The sequence below is a fragment of the Lycium barbarum genome, chromosome 3 (assembly GCF_019175385.1).
Source record: "Lycium barbarum isolate Lr01 chromosome 3, ASM1917538v2, whole genome shotgun sequence".
NCBI lineage: Eukaryota > Viridiplantae > Streptophyta > Magnoliopsida > Solanales > Solanaceae > Lycium > Lycium barbarum.
The window spans coordinates 108348882-108373495 of NC_083339.1; the positions used below are offsets into that span (position 1 = coordinate 108348882).

The 24614-nt window shown below is 37.0% G+C and overlaps 1 protein-coding gene across 3 annotated transcripts in view; it reads left to right on the forward strand.

Annotated features, from left to right (window-relative positions):
* The window catches only part of LOC132631768 (cleavage and polyadenylation specificity factor subunit 1), a 40876-nt gene extending 16519 nt beyond the window's left edge, over positions 1 to 24357 (forward strand). The window contains exons 11-27 of one of the 3 annotated variants that reach the window (XM_060347469.1): positions 1464 to 1598; positions 2413 to 2541; positions 5183 to 5260; positions 6710 to 6850; positions 7238 to 7332; positions 10713 to 10909; positions 11548 to 12338; positions 12576 to 12656; positions 12736 to 12801; positions 13695 to 13772; positions 14192 to 14413; positions 15060 to 15191; positions 15283 to 15459; positions 16426 to 16605; positions 16767 to 16895; positions 17564 to 17949; positions 23272 to 23610. In XM_060347469.1, the coding sequence (XP_060203452.1) occupies positions 1464 to 1598; positions 2413 to 2541; positions 5183 to 5260; positions 6710 to 6850; positions 7238 to 7332; positions 10713 to 10909; positions 11548 to 12338; positions 12576 to 12656; positions 12736 to 12801; positions 13695 to 13772; positions 14192 to 14413; positions 15060 to 15191; positions 15283 to 15459; positions 16426 to 16605; positions 16767 to 16895; positions 17564 to 17949; positions 23272 to 23278 (3024 nt within the window). In that variant the 3' untranslated portion in view covers positions 23279 to 23610. Of the gene's footprint in view, positions 1 to 1463; positions 1599 to 2412; positions 2542 to 5182; positions 5261 to 6709; positions 6851 to 7237; positions 7333 to 10712; positions 10910 to 11547; positions 12339 to 12575; positions 12657 to 12735; positions 12802 to 13694; positions 13773 to 14191; positions 14414 to 15059; positions 15192 to 15282; positions 15460 to 16425; positions 16606 to 16766; positions 16896 to 17563; positions 17950 to 23271; positions 23611 to 23655 lie in introns of those variants that run through there. The other 2 variants (XM_060347468.1, XM_060347470.1) reach the window with 2 other exon arrangements.
* Positions 24358 to 24614: the final 257 nt, after the last annotated feature.

Sequence of the window (24614 nt, forward strand, 5' to 3'; positions counted from 1 at the left end):
CCTTATTCGCATTCCTTCCAATGTGGTGAACAGGCTTAACAGATTGAGGAGGGAATTTCTGTGGAAAGGAAACAAATAGGGTAAAGGATATAATTTAGTGAAATGGGAGATAGCACAGTTGAGCAAGAGCCAAGGTGGACTTGGCATCATAAACCTGAAGATACATAACAATTGTCTTCTGATGAAGTGGTTATGGTGTTTCAGCAGAGAGGAATCAGCGGAGGGATGTTATCCTGCATAAATTTGGCCAAACCAGCCCTTGGTTTTCCAATGAGGTTAATACCACATATGAAGTGAGTCTGGAGATCAATCAGAACTCTAGGGTCAAAACTGCAGGGAAATATTAGCATTAAGGTGGGAAATGGCACCAGAAGGATATCTGGACTGGTCAAGCTGCTTTAATAGATTCCTTTCCTGACTTATTTATCCTTTGCAACATACCTGATGTCACTATAAATGGTTGTTGGTCAACTGGGAAGTGGGGAGGGTGGCAACCCTTCTGAAGGAGATTGAGGGTTTTACTGGCGCCTCTGAGTTAGACACATTGAGATGGAGACATACTATGGATGGAGTAAGAAGGAGATCAGTGTGAAGGTGGGGAGCTGTACAAGGACTTGGAAGAATATCTGGAAAAGTTTGTCACCAACTAAGGATGGTGGCCAAAAGGGCTTGTCTCACCCATGAAGTATTACAGAAGGGGGGTTTGCCAGTGGCGACCAGATAATTTTTATGCAATGAGACTGGAGAAACCAACAATCATCTATTCCTTCATTGCAAATTTACTGCTCAATTATGGACTATGCTTTTTAGTCTCACAGAGATCAAGTGGACAATGCCTGAGCATACTGCAGGCTTGATGTGCTGCAGGATTAGAAGAGGGGCCAGTAAGACTCAGAAAAAGTGCTGAAGGATTATACCTTCCTGCATTTGGTGGGCTCTATGGAAGGAAAGGAATGGTAGAAGCTTTGAAGATAAAATCAATTCCATACATAAAGTGAAATAGAATTGTATGGTATCTTTGTTCTTTTGGTGTAAAGAGAATTGTATAGAGGAGTAGATGACCTAGTAGATTTCTTAGGAGCTTTGTAAATTTGTCCGTTACTTTATTTTCTGTGTTTTGGAGGTGGCCAGCATACTCTTAATGCCGAGGAATACAACCGTACTAGTTTCCAAAAAAAAAAACAAAAAAAAACTAAAAAATTATTTTGCTTATAAATTTGAACTGTTTTTACTTGAAATGAAAAAATAATAATTAAAAAGTACATTTCAAATGATGCACTCATCGAGGGTGTTACAAATTCTAGTGGTTTAATAATTCTTAGTACAAATTTGCTCCTCAGCCCTTTCCGGTTGTTCTTCACCTACTAAGTGCAGGTTTTACGCGTTGCTTGTCTTTCTGCCTCTCTTCTAATGGTACTGACTTTGCTTTCTGTAAACCTATTGCTATTTGCTTACATGTGTAGGTTGGAGATATTGAAAGTGATGCTCCTTCTGCAAAGAGGCTAAGAATGTCATCCTCGGATGCATTGCAAGACATGATTAATGGAGAAGAGCTTTCCTTGTATGGTACAGCTCCAAATAATGCACAATCAGCACAGGTGAATTATGTTATGTGAAGACTATTCTGTTTTGTTATATGATTTTGTTGAGAATAATTAGTAAAATGACAACATGATTTTGTATCAAATAAATTTTTGCACTCGGGTGACATCATTTGATATTTTGTTTAGGATAAATTTAAAAAAATTGAAAAGAAAAGAACGGGGAGGCGTGTTCTGGAGCGTGGTATGAGTTGATGGAACTTTGTAATGTCTCATTATATTCTTATATTTTTTTTTTGAAACAGATTATATTCTTATATTAGTATTTCTTTTCTGAGGATATACCATGCTGAAGTTGCATATAGCTTTTGTCTCTTCATGTTTGTGTATCCAGATTGTGGAGGTTTCTGCATGACTTGTTTTTCACGTTTGTCACATTGGAGAGATTTGCTTGATCTGTCTCTTTTTTCTTCATTTTTCCTGTACTATAATGTCTATTGAGCATACGGTACCTTAGTACTTACTAAAAGAAGATCATGACACCTGTATACTTGCCGAATATTTGAAGCATTGCGTCTAAATATGGGAGAACAATAAGTTGTCAGTAACAGTCCGGTACTTAAGTGGAGAAGGGTAGAGGGGCGGGCCCATTATCCGTGAGTTTAGAAGACCGCGGTTGGCCCCAAATGGATTTCTCGGTCACAAAAAAAAAGTTGTCTACGAAACTTTATGACTCTTCTCTTGAAACTTTTGCTATTTGTCAGGATTTATGATTGCTGAATCGCTTCTGGCTATTTTTTTCCATCGTCTTTATCATTAATACCCCCCTCTGTTATTACTCATGATATTGCATGATTTTCCATGGTTGCAGAAGACATTCTCATTTGCAGTGAGGGATTCCCTGATCAATGTTGGACCTCTAAAAGACTTCTCATATGGTATGAGAATCAATGCGGACCTGAATGCTACTGGAATTGCTAAGCAAAGTAATTATGAACTGGTTAGTTCTCTCTCTCTCTCTTTTTTTTTTTTTTTTGGAATAAAGGCCACTAGGGCTATTTTGACAGCACGCCTAGCTTGAATCCAGTTAACGGTGGAGGTTTAACTTGTTTTCTCTTTGTTTGGAGATATGCACTTACAATTGTTCTGCTAAACACTAAAATACCCTACCAGCTTGTCGTCTCTGTACCATTTTGCATGACTAGTGTGGCTTCAGTATGTGAGTGAGCAATCTATCTTACATGTATTGTTAAATGATCTGAAAACCAGTATGAAGTTAAGTATTTGGTGATATTTATGAATTACATTCTCTTTGTGAAAATACTATCTAGCTGTCGAGTTGAATGGTCTGAAAAGCTCGATTGTAAGTGTGGGCCTTCTCCTTTTGTAAGTAATACCCCATTTTGAAGAATTGTTTGTTTATAAGCTAGAATTACTTTTTCCTAATAAAGTAATAATTTCATTGATGGCAAATGTGTTGAGCTTGATGCCATGATTGACCATCTCTATTACTTAAACAAAATTATAATGCTCATACACTTTCAGATGTACTGTTAACCAGCACTTTGCTGGCATACATTAATAAGCTTTTATCTTACCTTTCAATTTAATAGATTAGGAGAAAACATCAGTACCAGTTTCTCAAAAAAATAGATTAGGAGAAAACCTCGGTATACATTAGTCGAGTTGTATATAAGAAGTGGTAGAACCTACAACAAAACATGATTCTCCTCAAAAATACCCAATCATCACTACTCACTGAATCGTGTGGATGCCCAAAAAGGCAAAAATTGACTCAAAACAGAAAATATGACCTAATATGTACAAGGGTATTTTCAACCTCCTCAAGAGTCTCTTTTCTCTCTCGTCCCAAAGGATCCAAATCCGTGTCAAAGGAATGTTCTCCCATGCTTTCCTTCTCTTTCTCCTACTTCTCTGTTTGATCACTTTGCTCGTCAGGACATCCTTCACTGTCCCTGGTGTAAGGTTCTAAACTGTCCAGCATTAGTGTTTTTCTGCTAAATGATATCAACCAGTGATTCATGGTATCTCACAACATTTTCACACATGCAGCTCCAACTAGTGTGCAAACTTTGCCTCTTCTTGAGACACCTATCGTGTAGATATATCCTAGATTCTTTGCCTTCTGGGTTGAGCTCGTCACACTGGGCTTGCCTAGTGTTACCCTGTGCGCACCCGAAGGGTAGCGGCTACGGGTTTCCTTGTCATAAAAAAGAAGAAAAAAAAGGGATACATCCTAGCTGCCAGCCACGTGAAGAAACACATATTCGTTGGAGCTTTGGTTATCCAATATGCAGGAGCAATTCCACTTCTTTCTCTAGGAGCCTGCAATAAAAAGATATGACGGAAAGCGCCTCTAATACAGTGTTATCAAAGGCGCACTTTAAGTGCGCTTAAGCCCTGAAGCGAGGCTCAAAACATGTTGAGCGCTTCGCCTCGCTTTATGTGCGCTTCAGTGTCATCATCAAGGCTCTAAGACATACTTTTCCTTGTCAATGAGCCTCTCTTGGAGAGGTGACACTAGATGATTAATATTTCACTTTATCGTAATATTTTTACAATTTCTTTGTCCATACATTTGTTATTCATGCTTATTATTATTAATCTTGGACTAAACATATATATATATATTTGTATTTTTGCACCATTGCGCTTTTTTTCATTAAAGCCCATGCTTTATTTGCGCTTTGCGCTTAAAGCCCTAGCTGACCTTAGAGCTTTTTTGCGCTTTTCGCTTTTGATAACACTGCTCTAATATGCTTGTTCCACCTCCAAGTGCACTTTCTAGAGGATCGATATCTATGTCATCCATCAATTAATCAACAACTCTACCCCTGAATATATGTTTGATAATTGGAGGTAATGATATTTGGAAGAAAATTATGATGAGATTAATGTTGTTCAGTCCTTCTAGAGCTCTTATTATTTATTTTTGATCAATTAAGTAAACAACTGATCCTTGTTTGGTGTTATCTTTCTTCATGCAGAAGACTTTCATATATTTTTTTTCATGTTGTAACATGAAAAAAAAAAGGATTTTAAAAATTATATGTAAATTATTTGTCTTATTTAAATACTGGAATAATAGAATCAAGTTGTGGCTATAATGCTTATAATATGTAAGAATTAAGGCCCAGTTTCCAAAAAAAAAAAAAAGTAGTTTTCAAAAATGTAAAGAATTAAGCCCCTAGGGCATTGGTTTACTGGTGAGAGCGCAAAACATGATGTGTCGATCAGATGCACTTCATGGGTTTAAATCTTGCCGTGATGAAAAGCGTAGTATCTAAGTGGAGAATGCTAGAGGGGCGAACCCATTATCCACCGAGTTCCGAACCGTGGGCCACTGCCCTTGGGGATTTTCTCGGTTATTAAATAATGAAAAACAGAAATTGAATATTATCTTGTGGTCATAGATTTAGGTTTTGGAACTCATAAACGGTTGATAATTGTTATTTTTTGCTGAAGTCCTTTTGCTGAAGTTCATGGAACAGACAAATGTCCAGAATACAAAAACCTAAAATATGATATAGTATGATTAAAATTTTATCAGATTTGGATGCTCTATTACTTGTTTTCTGGTCCAGCATGAGAGCTTTATAATCTCTTTGGGATATTGTCAGGTATGCTGTTCAGGTCATGGAAAGAATGGTTCCCTTTCTGTGCTTCAACAATCAATCCGCCCAGAAATGATCACCCAAGTGTGTTTGCTTTCTACTCCAGTTTTCTCTAATTTTAATACTCTGTGAAACCTTGCTATTACTCACATCACATCACATCACATCATTGTGGGAAGTGATATAAGTCTTGTCATTGCATGTTATTTGCTCCAGTTCAAACCTTTTATTTAACTTTCTGATTTCTTCCTATTTCTTTGTTATGCTCGTTTACCGCGACTTCAAATGTTTCTTGTGCATATAGCTAGATGGTAAGAATATTGTTGTGTCTTTTATTTTTGCTGAAATGCTAAAACACCCGCTGTTTCTGTCATCCAGATGCACTAATTTACATGAGTTTATTGCTGTTTGATGAGTTAGTGATCTGAGTCTTCTAGCATACTTTGTGAAATAAGTTCTGGAATCTGGTGTATTTAGCTTGAAGTGTTAAGAGATTCATATCTCTCACTGTATGTCTATAAATGTAATGCAACATACATACTAAACAACTATTGAGGACCTTCTTTTCTTATCTACACAGTAGCTTTTTCATTATTTCCTGTTGCTGTAGAGAGTTAGTTTTAGTGGGTGGTGCTGTCTTTTATCCTAGAAAAAGGATGTACTGTCTTTTTTTTTTCCTTGTTTAATTATGTACATTAGTTTTGAAGTGCCTTGCCCTTTTTCCTTTTTACTAGTTTAGCAGTATGCATATTCTCAAGCCAGCTTTCATGCACCAAGACAAAGTTTCCTCCCAGTTTCATGGGATCACCTGTGCTAATCTTGAAATACATGGCACTGTTTTTTTTCCAGTTATATTTTAGAAAGAACAATTCAAAGGACCAGGTCTGCAGAAGTGTTGACATCTCTGCATACAAACCACAGTTTATTCAGATGGTTCTCCATGAGACTGCAACTTGAAAAAAATTCATGAATTGTCTAGTTTTATGTGCAATGAGCAACATGACTGGTGGTAACTTGAAGGAATAGCTACTATAGTTACCTGATTTTATGAGTGCCTTACCAGAGTTCAATTTATATTGAAAATTTTGCTGAATAGAATTTCACTGTGTCCTGTCTTTTAATTTTTATTTTTTATCAAGCAAATATATTAAGGGGCATCCTGTGTTGTACCATGGTACTATAGTTTTCATGTTGAATGGTGTGATTATTCTCTCATGGTACTACAGTTTTCCTGTTGAATGATGCGATTGTTCTCTTCGCTTTTCTGTGTTCAATGTTCATATCTTGATATCAATGAGATGACTTGTGAGTTTTCTAAGAGTGCTAAGCATTCAGGAATTTCTGTGTTTCTCTGCTTTCTTATTTACGCAACCTTGATTGGTATCTTAACTTGGACTAATGGAAATTGTTCTGATGTTTTATAACTTAATTAATCTTAGATATTCAGCATATCATGGCATTGCCTGATAGTGAACTGTGTACTCAAATCTAGCTGGAGAAAGTAATTTTGATGCTGAATTTTATTTCTTGAAGGAAGCTTTACCAGGTTGCAAAGGAATTTGGACTGTTTACCACAAGAATACACGTACCCATCTCAATGAATCCTCAAGAGTGGCAGATGAAGAAGACGAATATCATGCATATTTGATTATTAGTTTGGAGACTCGTACAATGGTATTCTTTTCACTTATGCATAGTTCCAAGTGTAAAATATCACCCGCAAGGGTGGCTCAGTTGGTTGAGCATGGAGCTTTCATAATGGAAGTCCCAGGTTCGAAACCCCCTGCCTACGATAGGATTTGCCTTCTGGGTTGAGCTCGTCACACGGGGCTTTCCTAGTGCGGGTTACCTCTTCTGTGTGGTTTGCGAGCTATTGCACAGGAGCTGGGTTTACCCTGTGCCCACCCGAAGGGTAGCGGCTGCGGGTTCCGATGTCATAAAAAAAAGTGTAAAATATCTGAGAAGAAAAATTGCTTTATTTTTCGATCTATGCTTTATAGCTGGAAATGAAGTCTTATGTTGAGACACCTGTAACTTGATTTTCTTATCTTCTTCTGGCAGGTTCTGCAGACTGCAAATAATTTGGAGGAGGTAACAGAGAATGTGGATTACTATGTTCAAGGAACTACTCTTGCTGCTGGAAATCTATTTGGGAGGTGATTTAGTTAGCTCAATCATTGTTCGTATTTCCTTTTGCCCTTCTGATATCTTCTGGTATATAGTATTTGATGTCTTCGCTAACTAATTTACGCTGCTAAACTTGATGGCACAGTAGTTCATGGTTCAATACCAAATGTGCAAAAATGTTGTCTAACCTTTCCTCCCCTGCAACAATTTACTTCCTTCTTGGCCTGTTTGGTTTAGACTATTTTTTTTTTTTTATTACTACTCCCTACATTTCATTTTATGTGATGGTATTGTTTCATTTGATAACTACTCCCACCGTTTCGTTTTATTTGATGATATTTGACTGGATTCAGAGTCTGTGATCTTAAGTTGACAAATATATATATGATAAGTGATGTTGACTTGGGTGATGCTGGGTACTGTGAAAGAGGGGTTGTTCAGCTGGAATATTCGTAAAAGAAGTCTTGATAAAAAAATAAAAAAATATACTTGTAAAAGAAGTAGAAGACGCATGTTGTGGAATGTGGCACCGCTTGCGCTCATGTGGGTTGCGTAGAGGGAAAGAAATAGGAGAGCTTTTGAGGGCGTAGAGATGAATTTTGTAAAACTAAGGAGTAGCCTTTTGTCCCTTATTTCCCTTTGGTGTATCCATGATGTTCCATTTTGTATAGAAGATTCGGTGTCGTTTGTAGAAAACTATTTCATTTTGTAGGTTTTCTACTTCTTGGTATATGGGCGCTTTGCTGACACATCAATAAAATTATTACTTTATGTAAAAAAGGATAGTGATGTTGACTTATATACTCCCTCCATTTCAGAATAAGTTGTGTTTTTACCTTTTCATTTTGTTTCAAAATAAGTTGTGTTTCACATAACCAATAAGGCATTAATGATGTTCTTCCAATTTTACCCTTATTTAAATAAAGGGAGTTTTACATAAGCATGAAACTGCTAAAGAGCTACACCTTTTTCAAGGTATTTATTAAGGGTAAGTTAGTAAAAATACATCTTACGTTCTATGAATGAGTAGTTTTCTTAAGGGAAAGCTAAAAACACCACTTATTTTGAAATGCAGGGAGTATTAAATTAGTGATAGTAGAGTAAAATATTAAAGCAGTGGTTGAAAAGTTTTTTGATAGAGTGCAAGGAGACGGGCTAGGACGTGGACCATTTTCTCCTACATTGTGAGATGAGATTATGGTGGGATATGTTTAAGTGGTTTCACATTCCTTGGACAATGCCAAGAACCATGAAAGATTTGATGGTTAGTTGGAAGAGCAGGAGAAGAAGGAGAAGACGAGGGGCTTGGAACAAGGTTCCACTTGCTCTAATGTGGGTAGTCTGGAGAGAGAGAGAAATAGGAGAGCCTTTGAAGGAGTAGAATCGAGTTTCTCTCAGTGGAGGAGTAGCCTCCGCTCCCTTATTTTGTTTTGGTGTAAACAGAAAGTTCTTTGTTGTAGAGATGATTGGGCGGAATTTGTAGAGAATCATATTCTGTAGATTCTTTATCTTTGGTATACCCCATGTACACGGCCAGTTTGGCCCATGTTTATGAATGAAAATACCTTTACTTGATTAAAAAAAAAAAGTTTTTTGATAGAGAAAATATCACATAAAAGTTAAAATTTGAATAAGTTAATGCATTTAATTTTTTATTTTTATAATGGAATGGTCTCAAACATTTTTGGGCATACTAAAGTAGAAAGTCATCGTCTAAATTTAAAGGAAAAGAGTATTGTTTATTAATCATTTTGCTAGTCATAGCTGGTTTTCATATTTTGTAATAATCACCTTCCGCAATCATTGACGTCTTTTTCTCAAATGCAAATCATTCTCCAATGAACAATTATTTACATAATCAAAACCTGTTATTCCTTCATTTGTTAATTTGTTCTTACTTAGAGATTATTAATGTAAAAGTTCTTTAACATGGAGATATCTTGGTTTTTGTGCTCCCTGTAACCTTTTGCTTTTCTTTTGTTTAATTTTTGAGTTGGTTTATTAGATTTTTTTTTTTTTTTTTTTTAAAATCAGGTAAACATTTCATTCATAAACATGGCCAAAAAACTGGCCGTTTACAAGGGGTATACCAAAAGCAAAAAGAAATCTACAAAAAGAATTAATTCTCCACAAACTCCACCGAATCTTCTATACAATTGAGAGCTCTATGGATGCACCAAAAGAAAATAAGGGATCGAAGGCTAATATTTAATTAAGAAAAGTTCGACTCCTCCCCCTCAAAAGCTCTCCTATTTCTCTCCCTCCACACCACCCGCAATTAAGCTAGTGGAACCACGTCCCATGCCCTACGCCTTCTCCTCCTCCCGCTCTTCCAACTGAACATCAACTCTTTCACAGTTCTTGGCATTACCCAAGGGGTGTCAAACCGCCTAAACATATCCCACCATAGCCTCATCGTAAGATCACAATGTAGAAGAAGATGATTCACATCCTCGTCCGTCTCCTTGCACATAAAATAAAACACCAGCTGACACAGACAACATTCCGCTTTCTATGATTTTCTGCCGTCAAGATCACCCCTCTAGTAGCTAGCCAAGTGAAAAAACATACCTTCCTCGGCACATTTGGAACCTAAACTGCGTTACAAGGAAAAACTTCATCTTCCCTAATCAAAATTTTCTCATAAAAAGACTTAATGGAGAACAAACCATTCTTCCCCAAAGCCCACCACAACCCATCGGGATCATCAACCGAAGTAACTTGCTTATGGAGTAGAGCCAACTCTCTTTGAAACTCGGTCATCTTCCAATCGTGGAAGTCCCTCCTAATCTCAAGTCCCAAAAAGTCTCTCTACCTTGTGTCCCTCTCACTTGTTGTATTGTCAAGATATTCTTGTAGGCTCGAAAATTCATTTTTCAATAGATTATCCCCACACCACCTATGGCCCCAAAGATTAACTCTCCTCCCAACCTTGAATGAGATATCTAATTTGCATTTATTAGATTCTTAAATAGCTGAAAATCTGTTTCGCTGGCCAAAAAATACAAAGAAAAAGAAATAAGTTTCCCTGGTTTGATTGTTCAAGAAGTTGTGCAATAATTTGGAGGGGATTAACAAATCTTTTTTTATCCTGAAGTTACCTATTACTGATTCAAAAGGAAAGTTCGATGATGGCTATACTTTCTTGTGGTCCATAAATGATAATATATTATACCTTATAAAAAAATGAGAATGCATTCTATTCTTTTGTTTATGGTTGTTATGAATGAAAAAGTAGGAATTAGTTCCCTGATCTGGAGTTTTGTTTTCTCTATGCTAGACTGAATGCTTTTAAAAATTGACCATTAGACCTATGTCTTGAATTTTGTAGTCTTTTTGGTTGCTGATTATGTTGAGCGGTTGCATGTTTTTTTTTTCCAATGCATTTCACATTGTAATTTCTGTGTAGACGCCGAGTTATCCAAGTGTTTGCTCATGGTGCTCGAATTCTTGATGGTGCATTTATGACTCAAGAATTGAGCTTTAAGGCTTCAAATGTGGAATCTGGCTCGAGTTCAGATAGTCCTATTGTAACTTCTGTTTCAATAGCTGATCCTTATGTTTTACTAAGAATGACAAATGGAAGTCTTCAGCTTCTTGTCGGAGGTATGTACCAAGACAAACTGTATTTGCTTTCGTAAATTACTACCTCTCTTCTTAGCAGTGGTAACCAACAAGCAAACCCTTTCTTCGTTGCTTAATTTGATAAGTCATGTTCTAGCTTACTACGTTACGGTCTTTAGGGAATATTGCTTTTTTGTTTCATACCAGTTCATAATATTTGCTGAGAACATTACTTGATAGAGTATTGATTATTTGGTTTTTGCAGGCTCTTACATCATACTTGAACTACCGATTAAAAAGAAAAACTATCAGAATGCCCCTTATTACCTTTATTCTCAAAACTTAAATTTGATACTACAAGCATATTGATCTAGTCCGTATGAATCATGATACAAATGAACTATGACTTCAACTGAGCCTAAAATAAAATTCATGTACTGCAATTCCTAAGGGACTTACCACTGGCCTGAATCATTATCTTACTACTAGTTCAAGTCATAGTCTAGATTTGTGAAAATACATGCTGTAGTTATTTCTGAAAGGCCTAGGCTGGTCCATAATAACTGTATAATTGACAGTTTTAAGTCTTTCCATTTTCTGTCTTGAACTGTGTCATTTTAAGCTTGACTTTTCATTTATCCTGTGTTTCTCTTCCATTCTGACTTTATTGTTCCTTTCAGATCCATCATCGTGCTCTCTTTCAATAACCGTTCCGTCAATATTTGAAAGCTCACAAAAGTCAATATCTGCTTGTACACTATATCATGACAAAGGCCCTGAACCTTGGCTTAGGAAGACCAGTACTGATGCTTGGCTTTCTTCTGGCATGGGGGAGGCAATTGATGGTGCCGATGGGGTAACCCATGATCAGGGTGATGTATATTGTGTTGTTTGTTACGAAAATGGTACTCTTGAAATATTTGATGTTCCCAATTTTAGTTGTGTTTTCTCTGTTGATAAATTCATATCTGGGAGGACCTACCTTGTTGACACCTTTATCCAAGATTCAGTCAATGGTCTTGATGCACATTCGAAGAATAGTGAGGATGTTGTGGGCCCTGGACAGAAAGAGAACAGGAAGGATGTGAAGATAAACGTGGTGGAGTTGATGATGCATAGGTGGATAGGGAAACATTCCCGCCCTTTTCTTTTTGGGATATTGGCTGATGGGACGATTCTAAGTTACCATGCATATGTTTTTGAAGGTTCAGAGAATTCTTCTAAAGTTGAGGGATCTGTTTCATCACAGAATTCCGTTAGTCTTAGCAATACAAATGCGTCTAGGCTCAGAAATTTAAGATTTTTTCGGGTTCCAGTAGACAATTATGCAAGGGAAGAGATGCCGTCTGGAACCCCATTACAGCGAATGAATGTTTATAAGAATATTGGTGGTTCTCAAGGAATATTTCTCACCGGGTCAAGGCCATCTTGGTTCATGGTGTTCCGTGAACGACTTAGGATACATCCACAGGTTATTGTTAATTTCCATATTTATTTCACAAATTTTTGTAGCTGTTTTCTTGGTAGAGTAGAGGGATTGATGAAATTAGATTAAGTTGATGCCCGTTTACGCTTGAAGCACAACTTTCCTGGCACCGTCAAACTATTTAATGCACCTGTAACCTTTGTTATCTAAGCTAAAAACTTTCACCTTGGGTCATTTACCCCGTATGTACTCTTCTTGATAAGTACTGCTTTGTTGCTGCAGCTATGCGATGGACCTATCGTTGCCTTCACTGTTCTTCACAATGTCAACTGTAATCATGGACTGATATATGTAACTGCCCAGGTATGGTAATACATTGTACTTCTTCCGACTTTTATGTGTCTCTGCTTATGTATTCCTGGATTGCTTTTGGTCATTGCAGGGAACATTAAAGATTTGCCAACTTCCATCTTTCCTGTCTTATGACAACTATTGGCCAGTGCAAAAGGTGGGAATTCATTTTTGTAGACCAGTAAAACAAATTTATTTACCCGTTACTCCCTCCTTTCCAATTTATGTGACAATTTGACTCAGCTCGGAGTGTAAGAAAGAAATGAACACTTCTAAAACTTTCTGCCTTAAATATGCTATAACATTTTTTTGAGTAGAAGACTTTTGAAACTTGCATTTTACTTTTGAGCACTCTTTTAGATTTTTACACTACGCATATACAAATATTGTTGTCAAATGTCATTTTGTTTCTAATGCTCTTTCCTGTTTTTCTATTTTATAAAACTGGAAAAGACAATTACTTTGAAGGTAATTCAAAAGCGTTTTTTAAATTATATCTTATTATAATGATCCTCCGGATATATTAAGATTGATTTGCTTTTGATGACCTAAGACATCACAATAACTGTGGCGTGTCAAGTATAATTATGGATATCCAACTGTGGACGGAGGTTAGAAACTTTTGGCATTTCCCATGAGAGCTTCAATAAAGATAATATGATTGTAGGATGGCTAACTAATTGATCGATGAAAGTGATTACTAACTGAAGGAATTTGTGCAGTGGCTAGCTAATAGATTGATTAGAGGGATTTATCAGTATAATTTCAAAGCTGGGGACACTTGCATCCAGAGCAGTTGAACTACTAGTCTGGAAATGTGAATTATTCTATTACAAATATGGCACGGCGTTTAGCTTTTTCAATAATTTGAGAAGCGTGCCCTGCACAAATAAATAAAGTAATGCATATGAACTGTTGCTAATGTTGTCCAAATAATTAGAGTACAAAATCATTAGTAAAGAAAATCTGATCTTTATTTCTTCCAATGGGTATCTGAATTTTAACATTTCCCTTGTCTTTCTTCTCTTTTGTTCTTGGACTGAGCTGCAGATACCATTGAAGGGAACACCACATCAAGTTACTTATTTTGCTGAGAAGAATTTTTACTCAGTTATAGTTTCAGTTCCAGTGAGTATATGTTCCTTCTTCTGTTATCTGTTCGTGGTTTGAGATTAATGTATTAACATATGTTGTAAGGCTGGTAATATTTTGCTTTCAAGAGTAAGGCTGGTATACACATGCTCAGAGATGGAGCCGCAAAGAATACACCTATGTGTATGCTACAAAACTTTCGCACGCATAAATGCACAACATAGAATTGTTAATCGGCTACAGTTATAGTGAGCGGTGATGCTACCATTTTCAAAAAATAAATAAAAAATCAGCGATCTGTGTGATCTCAGCAGATACCCAAAAACATGCGCGCGCGCACACAAAAAAAAAGGAACTAAATAAAAGGAACATGTGAATCATTGGTGGAAAAAGAAATAGAGGCTGGCATTAATATTTACTGGCTTCATTTTATACAGTTTCACTTATTTCTGCAGGTTCTTAAGCCATTGAATCAAGTCCTATCAACTATAGCTGATCAAGAAGTTGGCCATCAGTTTGATCCTGAAAATTTAAATTATGAAGGAAACTATCCTATAGAAGAATTTGAGGTGCGGATTGTGGAACCAGAAAAATCTGGTGGGCCCTGGCAAACGAGGGCAAGTATTCCTATACAAAGTTCTGAAAATGCTCTGACTGTGAGGATGGTTACTTTACTTGTGAGTTCAATTTTATTCCTCTTCTTTCTCTTTTTATTGTTTGTTTCCTTATAGAAAATAAATTATTATGGTAAAAGAGGCGAACAATTTAATATTGAGTATAAGTTTTCCTAAAAGTATTTCAAACTTCAAATTTTTCTTTATAAAAAAATTTCAATGTTTATTTCCTCTCTCAAACTTAATTGATTCATCTCTTGAAGTTCAAGTTACCACCTTCTGGTTGGATTATTAACATCGATAACCTAGTTTATTGAACATAAAATATCTGGGAGAATTTCTTTTAATAAAAACTACAACTTTCAGAACTCCAATTTGGAAAACACAAGCTTCTGTTTCTAATGGTATATATATTCAACTCTCCTTTGTATTTTCTCTGTTGAATGTTACAATTCCCTAAAGTAGAGTTTTCGAAGCTCCATTTGCCCTTTGAAAAGTTTTCCTTGAGGTGATCTATTTGAAAATTCATAAAGATATATCTCACTCTAAAATCTGAAGTGTAAATGAAAATGAAAATGAAAATACCATGGGTACGGAAACTTGTTGATTCACCTAATTGTCACTAGGTCAATTGAAAAGAGACCTGGAGTATTTTCTCCGCTCATTTAAAAAATTAATCGGTTCCTCTATCTTTCAATTTGTCCTACAGAATACAACTACGAGAGAGAATGAAACACTTTTGGCAGTTGGGACTGCTTACGTGCAAGGGGAAGATGTTGCTGCAAGGGGGCGTGTGCTTTTGTTTTCTATAGATCGAACTGCTGATAATTCTCGAACTTTGGTATCTCCCATCACATGGCTTTTGGCGTTCATATTTCTCATTCTTGTTGGCAAATTGAGATGTTTTTCTCTCTTCTTCGAAATGGTTTCAGGTCTCAGAAGTCTACTCAAAGGAATTAAAGGGTGCTATATCTGCTTTAGCTTCACTTCAAGGTCACTTATTGATAGCTTCTGGTCCTAAAATTATCCTGCACAAATGGACGGGTTCTGAATTAAATGGAGTTGCTTTTTGTGATGTTCCTCCACTTCATGTTGTGAGCCTAAATATTGTAAGTACAATTTGTGGTGGCTTTTCCTTCACTTCTGAAGAACATTGTATTATCAGATCAAACTCCAGTTAGGATTTAGTAGTTGGGTGTTTTCTTCCGTACGTTTTTCCAGTCATCTGGGGAAGTTACGTAAATTATGGTTTCCTTTAATTTGTGATTATTGAAGTTTAAGAAGTGGGTCAAAGGTAGCCCACTCTCTTCCAAATTTGCATTCAGGATAAATAAGCTTATGGATATGATCTGAGATTTAATCATATAAACTCACGAGGAATAACATAATTTATAATCTTAGGAGTGGTGAGTTCAACATTATAAAATGAAATGCCTAGTGCATATCCCATTTTTGCAAACAGCGTTGTGAGAATCCACGAGAAGTGACTGGGTGCGCCTAGATTGAGGAGTTTCAATCATAATGTGGTAAAAAGCGCATAGATGCATCATTTGGTGATTCCAAGTGGTGCATTTCCTGTCTTTCTGCAGTATTGGTAACAGACTAACAGTTACAAAATTTGAGGAGATAAATCATTTTGCGACAGCTCAGTCTGCTGTAAAATCGTGTGCCCTGCACCCAACCCCTGAATAGATGCTTTGACAAGAATCAAAGTGGAAAATAACTTGAAGAAAATGTGATGAAGGGAGCAACAGTCTGCTATTAGTTTCTTTTCTCTATTGATTAAGATAGGTTGTCGTATCAATATTACTTGTAGTTAGACAAATCATTTTTGGTGGCTCAAGCTACAAAGAGAATTGAATTCACTGTTTGGGAGGAGCACATAACTTGGTTTTATCTTTTATTCTCTAAACTTTGACAGTTTCCATAAATGAACTAATGGTATGATCCTTTTCATTATTGGACAAAGAATATCAAACCGTGATAGTATCTGGAGTTCTCTTCGTTTAGTTTCTCTAAGCTTCTCACAAGAAAATATTCTGAACTTTTTTCTTTCAATGTCGTAAATGTCATAGGTGAAGAACTTTATTCTTCTTGGAGACATTCACAACAGCATATACTTCATCAGCTGGAAAGAGCCACAACTTAATTTATTGGCCAAAGATTTTGGGTTGCTTGATTGTTTAGCAACAGAGTTTTTAATTGATGGTAGCACTCTCAGTCTTCTAGTTTCAGATGATCAAAAGAATGTCCAGGTAAGTTTTGTCTTTATATTTTGTCGATGCGATAGCTTTCTCATTGTACTCTGTGATAAGAAATGGACCTTGGGCGTAACTCAACTCTAAAAGCTAGCTCATGAAGTGATGTTGTCCAAGACCATATAATGACAACAACCATTTCCTCCTCATGCCACTAGAGCGTGGACACCATAACATGGCAGCCCAACATTGAGACGCACAATAACATGGATGAGCCTAGCTTTGGTACCATGATAAGTAATGAATCTTGGGAACTTACTCCTCGACTCCAAGAGCTGGCTCATGAGGTGAGGATTGTCCAAGACCATATAAGGAAATAACCTATTTCCCCTACCTATGTGGGACATTTAATATTTTGAAGGGCCATTGCGCGAGACTTTAAGTTCACAAAACAAGTCACTGTCCAAGGTCTATGATCAGTTGAAAACCCACAAGCCTTTCTGATGTAGGTTCACTATAACTTTTCCATCTGATGCAAACATTTTTGCCTATTGGATGACCTTCTACCTGAAAGTTCTATTTGTGTGTTTTATAGTCAATTTTTTTTTCTCTTTCCCTCGGGGTTGCAGAAGGGGCTCACTCTGATTTGAAAAAAGGTGGATGAGTTTGCAACAATATGACAATTCTAATGCATGGAAAAGATGCAGATAAGCTTTTGAGTCATAGAATTTTATAGTTTCTGCGAATGATAATTTTCTAAAGAGAAGTTTGTGACCTGCAACGGAGTTATGCAAAGTAATAGCTAGTAATACTTGCAAGTTATTCAGATATATGCGGTCAGTATCATTGATCTTGCATAGCATTCTGATAATGTTATCGAGCCAAGGAACTAATATCTTTTGTTACTTCCTGCTGTCATTGTCTTTAGCAATGGTTTGAAGACCTGCGGTGTTCTTTAAATTTAATCATGGGCTTTGATATCTGACTCTAATTTGTTAATATTGCTTAAATGTAGATATTCTACTATGCTCCAAAGATGTCAGAAAGTTGGAAAGGGCAGAAGCTTATGTCTAGGGCTGAATTCCATGTTGGTTCTCGCATTACAAAGTTCTTACGCTTGCAGCTGCTTCCCACTATATCTGAGCGAACTTCTACCACTCCGGGGTCTGATAAAACAAATCGCTTCGCTTCAGTGTTTGGCACGCTAGATGGCAGCCTTGGCTGTATAGCCCCTCTGGATGAACTTACTTTTCGTAGGCTTCAGTCCCTGCAGAAAAAGCTTGTTAGTGCTGTTACCCATGTTGCTGGACTAAATCCAAGATCTTTCCGCCAGTTCCGATCAAATGGAAAAGCTCATCGGCCTGGTCCAGATAACATAGTTGACTGTGAGCTGCTATCCCAGTAAGTAGTCTTTGAACTGTCTAGCACTTCTTTTTAGTTCAAGCAGAATTTGTTTTTATGTGTTGTCAACTTCCCTGTTTAGACAGTTTAGTATGTACGATAATATGTTTGCTGGTGAGTGAAAAAGGAAGTATCTTGCCTTCTGATGAGATTGAAGAGCTCCATGTCTACAATAATTTGTCTTTTAAGACTAATTCTTTCACACTCGTTCCGACACGAACATTCAAATCTCTGACAAGATCAAAAGAATGTCTGGCAAATACATGACCTAATAAACTTTCAGAAAAAGATACATGACCTAATATACATGTAACAACACGTAAGCTGAACCTAACTGGTTAGTATAACTTTATTCTATATGATAGTTAAGCCTCAATGCCTCATCTTGTCATCTTCAATCCTCATTGTATGAGATTTAAAGACTGGTTGATAGGGAGGTCTATGGAGGACATCTGGACATGACTAAATCAACTCAACTGACCTTCTCCGAGTTTACCCTTTATATATGCTCTACTTGTATGTTGTCATATGTGATCACTTCTGATCTTGACTGATGTTGTATGACCACATATCTATCTCAGTAATTTTTGTTAGAGAATACACTTATTCCTTGTTTGTTTCATAGAAGTTTCCAAAGGGATTTATAATGTCCTAGGGGATGCACCTACTACCTTAGGTTTTGAGTTGGATGCTCAGATTCTCACATGGTGTTAGTGCCAAACTTTGGTAAGCCCGTTTTCACAATCGTTCCTCTATATCTATTCTATCGCTCTGGGCTTCTCTAATCTCTCTCAATTTAAGCCCCATTGAGCCACTAGATTTTGTCCAAGGTCACTCCTTAAGCCTGTTGAGCCTACTCCCTCTTGGCTCCAGGCTCCTTCTTGAGCCTACTCTCTCTCTTTCAGGTCCAATCTTCTGTCATCAAGAAAAAAGGACAACAAAAAGCAAATAGAGAAAGAGTTCAAGTTTGTGTGCAAATCCTAGAATCAGGTTACACACTTATCCTTCATTTGTTGTATAAGGGTTTTCAAAAGATTTTATAATTCTTAGGTCGCTTCACCCATTTCTTTAAGGTTTTGAGTTGGATACTCAGATTTTTTCACATTGGCAAAGGCAAAAAGCGCAAAGAAGTGCTCAAACTTTGCAATGGCCTTAACCTCAAAGCACAATCAAATTGGGGCTTTAGTAGAGAGAGGCGCAATGAAGGAAAACAAAAAATTGTACTATCCTTTGGTATAATAAGGTCCTTATTTACCCAACCCTCAGGGGTTGGCCTGGTGGTAATTGACTTGAGCCTTGGAGTTTGCTCCCTTTCAAGGTCTCAAGTTCGAAACCCACTGGGTGCAAACAATTTCTGAGGGCCATCGGACTGGGGTAAAACCCTGAATTACCCGTGGTGCACTTGCGGGAAACTCCTTGCCGAGGGCCTGTGCACCCCCGGGATTAGTCGGGGCTCAAAGAGACCCGGACACCCGGTGCTTAATCAAAAAAAAATAAGGTCCTTATTTACCCAAAAAAAATTTGTACTATATGTAATGCTCGAAAGGAATACCATAATCACAAAAAACACTTACCCCTTCCGTCCCAATTGATGTGATGGTGTTTGATTGGTTACAAAGTTTAAGAAATTAAGGAAGACTTTTAAAACTTGTGGTGTAAAATAAGTCATAGATATTGGTGTGGCTATAAGTCATCTCATTAAAGTTATAGATATTGGTGTGGCTATAAGTCATCTCATTAAAGTTAAATTTACTAAATATAGAAAAGTCATATTTTTTTAGACTGACTAAAAAGGAAAGAGTGTCACTTAAATAGAGACGGAGGGAGTATATGATCAAAGTAATTGAAAAATGATCATTCTTTTGAGAAGGTTTTAAGACTCTTGTAAAGATAATTTAAAGAAATAGATGAAGTTAAAAACATGTAGGTTCAGAAACCAATTAAACTTTCTATTTAGATGTAAAAATGTAGTTTAAAGTTTCTTATTCAGCTTAAGTTACTAGTTGTCTCATGTCTGGCACGCCTTACTGCCTTATTCTAGCACTTAAAACCCTTAAGTGAGGCAATCTGCACAATCTGAACGTCACCTTAGCTTTAGGGTTTTAGTGTGCCTCAAATGAGCCTTTAACAACACTCAATTCTTTTTTAACATCTACATCTCAAATCATCTTATGGGTTTGTTTAAGCCTTCGAGGCCTAAAATTCACTTCCGTATTGTTTGTTTTACTCTTGTTTTATAGAACTTTCTTTTGAGAATTGGTAGTTGTATTGATAAAAAACACCAAGAAGGTGCAAGCAAAAGTATTTACAGATCAAAAACAAAACTATGTCCCTTCTCTTCTTAGAGGGATCCTATCAGATCTTGTAAGGTAAAGAGCATTAGTTCTCCAGGTCTGTTTCCAAGGCCAAAACTTATCCTAAAGTCCTCCAGAATCAAGCTATCATAGATTTCACTGTTAATAGACCTCTGCTTTCATTTTTTCCAAATCCTTGCACTAAGACAGACCTTGGAAATTCTCCAGAACAGTAGCAGTTCAGCAAATCTCCCCAATTCCTAGTCATTTAAGTTCCTTCTAAAGTTGAGATTCCAACCATCATTGCCTTCTGGAGAACACTATGCTTGCTTCTAGCATTACAGAAAGTCTATGTATGTAGGGAACAACTTTTTGAGAGAAGCATGACCTATCCATCAGTTATTCCAGAAATCGTCCTCCCATCCCCAACTTTGAAACTAATGTTGTCCATAAATTGTTGCCAAGATTCCTGATGTTCTCTAAACCCGAACAGCATAAGGAATGTTTACAGCTTTAGTAATCCAGGGGCCATCAACTCCACAGTCCTCACAAATTACTTCTTCCATAAATCTTGTTAACCTCTACACCCATTTCATCATCAAGCTGTTGTTGTGTTGCTTCAAGTTTCTAATTTCCGGTCCCTGCTCCTTTTTGCTGGCTATAATAGTGTTCCATTTTACTAGGTGAAATGTCCTCTTTTCCCTATTCCCTTGCAATAAGAACTCTCTTCTTTGTTTATCCAAACTTTTGAGTCAAGCACATTGTTTGTGAGTACTAAACTACCAGTCTACCCCTCAATGACAAGTATTGACTCTTCCACCTAGCCAATCTTTTCTCACATCTTTCCCCTATCCCTTTCCAAATTTCTGATGCTTTATTCTTAGCTACGAGGGAAGTAATCCTACATCATACCCCAACGCATTTGCTGATTTGCAAGGCATGCCTGATTTTCAACTTCCTTCACAGGAAATATTAGACTCTTCTGCCAATTGACATGGAGCTCTGAGGTTGCTTCAAAAACTGAGAGTAACTCTTAAGTGTCTGAGCTACTTTAGTGTTGCATCACACATAACTAATATATCATCAACATAGAGTAGATACAAAACTTCCAAACCATTCTGTTCACTGTTTGAAGCTCTGACCCCGCTGATAGAACCATTATGTTTAACAGTCTTGAGCATATTACTGAAATCTTCCATTACCAAGATAAATAAGAAAGGGAAATTGGATCCCGTTGTTTCAAACAGGGGAGGAAGCCAACTGGGAAACAATTCACTAATACAGAATATCTAATGGTCCTAATGCAAAAAGCAATTCATCTAATCCACTCCCAGAGCCCATTGATGTCAGAACCCGAAGTAAGGAGGTCCAATTAACATAATTATATGCCTTTTCAATATACAGTTTGCAAAAAATCCCAGGCTTATTACCCCTCTTTCTAGTATCCACACATTCATTGGTAATTAGAACTGTGTCCATGGTTTGTCTGTTCTGTATGAAGGTCATCTGAAAATCATCAACCATTTTGTTCACCACCTTCTTCGTTCTTTCTGTCAAAACTTAGGAAATGATCGTTATAACCACTGAATTAAATTGATGGGTCTAAAATCCTTCAAATCACCTGGTTTCTTTGGGATCAAACCAATGTTAGTCGAATTGGAGTTCTTTTCTAAATTTTCCTGTCAGTAAAAAGGATCCAATGCTCTCATAATATCCTCTTTGATAATAGATCAACGTGTTTGGAAAAAAGCCCATGGTGTATCTATAGGTCCCAGGGCTTTAATTAGCGCACTGCTGGATGGTATGCCATACTTCCTGCTCCTCAAAGTTGCTTTGTAATGAATCATCCTCCTCTTCATTTATTCTTGGACATTGCCCTTATATTGAAATCAGGTCTCCAGATTTTATTTTCAGTATATAAGTTCATGTAGAAGCTTAGGATTTCATTTATGATGTTCTCTTGCTCATCTTCCATCTCCCATGGCGTCGAGGGAATTGCACGTATAGAGATTCAAAAAAGAATCAATCTGATCCAGGTCAGCATTTTATGGGATTCCCAAAATTATACTTCAGCTCGTTAATATAATTGTATCTCCTGTGTGCATTGGCTATCTTCTGGAAAAACTTTGTATTCGTATCTCCTGTTTAATCCATAAAGTTCTACATCTCTCATCTCCAAACGATATCTTCATATTTAGCAATCTCCTCAATCTCCATTTGAAGAGAAGCTTTTGTAAGGAGCTTCAAGCTTCTCTTCATCAAGTTGTCTTCTTTCCTGAATGCTGTCTAGTGAGGCTGCTAGGCCCAAGAGATCATTCTTCTTCTTTTCAAGGCTCCCAAAATTATTAGCATTCCATTCTTTTAATTTCCGTTCTAGAGGTTTCAGCTTCTGTGCAAGAACATAATCAGGCCTACCCAGCACTGGAAACAAATTCCACCAGTTTTTGACTTTTTTCTTCCATTTCCTTTGAAGTTTTCCACTTCAAGCCACCAATTCTCAAATTTAAAATATGCATTAGTCTATCCCATTCGCCGTATTGAAGCTGGATTTGAGCATGATCAGAAGAAATTTTGGGCAGTAATGTCTGTTTAATGCACTCGAAAGCTTTATCCCTTTCAACAGAGAACAAGAATCTGTCCAGCCGTGAAGCTACTTCTTGACTGCTATTCTTCATCCACGTAAACATACCCCCAGTCAAAGGAGGATCAATGAGCTCGAGATCTTCTATGCATTCTGAAAATTCCCACATTGTTCTGGTGAGATTGTTGGTGTTTCTCCTCTTCTCTGCTCATCTTTTTATGTTAATGTCCCCACAAATAAGCCATGCCCCTGCACAGAGGCGTCTACTAGCAACATGTTCCATTAGAGTTCTCTTGTCCTTTTTTTTTTTTTTTGAAACTGGTACTGTATCTATATATCATATTGAGCAAAGCAGTACATGGGTTGCACTGAAATCACATTTACAATAGTAGTCCAAAATTCTACTGCCCTATATGGCTATATCTATATTGAATTTAAATTATCCAGGTTGTAATTAGGTCCACACAGAAGTTGGATGCCTGTTTAAGTATTTCATTTGCATTCTTGGCTGCCAACCAGAATTTCAACTTCCGCTGCTCAAAATAGTTCCAATCCAGTATTCAAAAACAAGTGTATCCAGTATCTCTACTATTGGTGTAAGGAGGGCTTGTTAGGGGATATGGATCAATATCTTGATTTCCTAGAGTTGTTATGGAGAAGCATGTAATAGTTGATTGGTCTGACTTCTTTCTGTTGTAATTTCTGTACCCGCTTGGTACTTCATTAATAAAATTTAACCTACCTGTATCAAAAATAAAATAAAATACGGTGATCAGTTATAGTAGCATCTGAATTCGTATCATTAGCGTATATATCGTGTTCATTTTGCAGCTATGACATGCTCCCATTAGAGGAACAGCTTGAGATAGCTCAGCAGATCGGAACCACACGGACTCAAATAATGTCAAACTTGAATGACATGATCTTGGGTACAAGCTTCTTATAATGTAGCTCTAACAAGAAGATCAGAAACTAATGTTGCTAATTTGGAGGAAGTGGGGAACTGGAGCAGTTCAGAAGTCATCTTTGACCAGTTAAAAGCCTTCAGTAATCATCCTCGTGGAATTGACTGGCTTTAATATCGAACATGCTGTTTCCTCACGAATCATGAAGCCGGAGAACCTTGCAGGAATCATCATTCTCGTCAAGAGCAGCGGCTGCCTCTTAATGAGATTGCCCAGAATTCTTGGGGCTCTGTTGTTCTTGATGGATGTATATTAATTAGGTGATGTATCAATCCTAGGACCATTTGTTATGGACTTCTGCTTAAGATGAAATGTGAAGCTTGATCCTCTATAACCTATCATTGCGAATCTTGTAGATTATATTATAATGTTCAAGTGATTACACCATCACTAAGGTTAGGAATTACCAATAACACGAAGGGGATGTAGAGCAGACAGGAAGTCAATGTCATGTTGGACTTAGATTAAACGAGAAAGTGTACCTGAGGTGATTTTTGTTTCTCAAAACCAGAAATGTTAAGTGTGGAAAATTCTAGTTTGACCATTCTGCTGGTTAACAGTTTGCACCTATTGTATGTAAAGCTGTCAATATGGCTTTGGCCCGCGAGGCCGGCCCAATCCAACCGTTAATTTAAGTAGGGTTGGGCTAGGATTTCTTTGGCTCATATAGAAGTGAGGCTCAAAAGCCCAGTCTCTCTTGGCCTGCCGGCCTCAAGGGTTGGGCTATGGCCTGCCTTTGAGGCCAGTAAAGAATAATAAATTAATTAATTTTAAAAAAATATAAGTAAATTAAATAAAAAGATAAAAAGTAATGAGAAAAAAAGA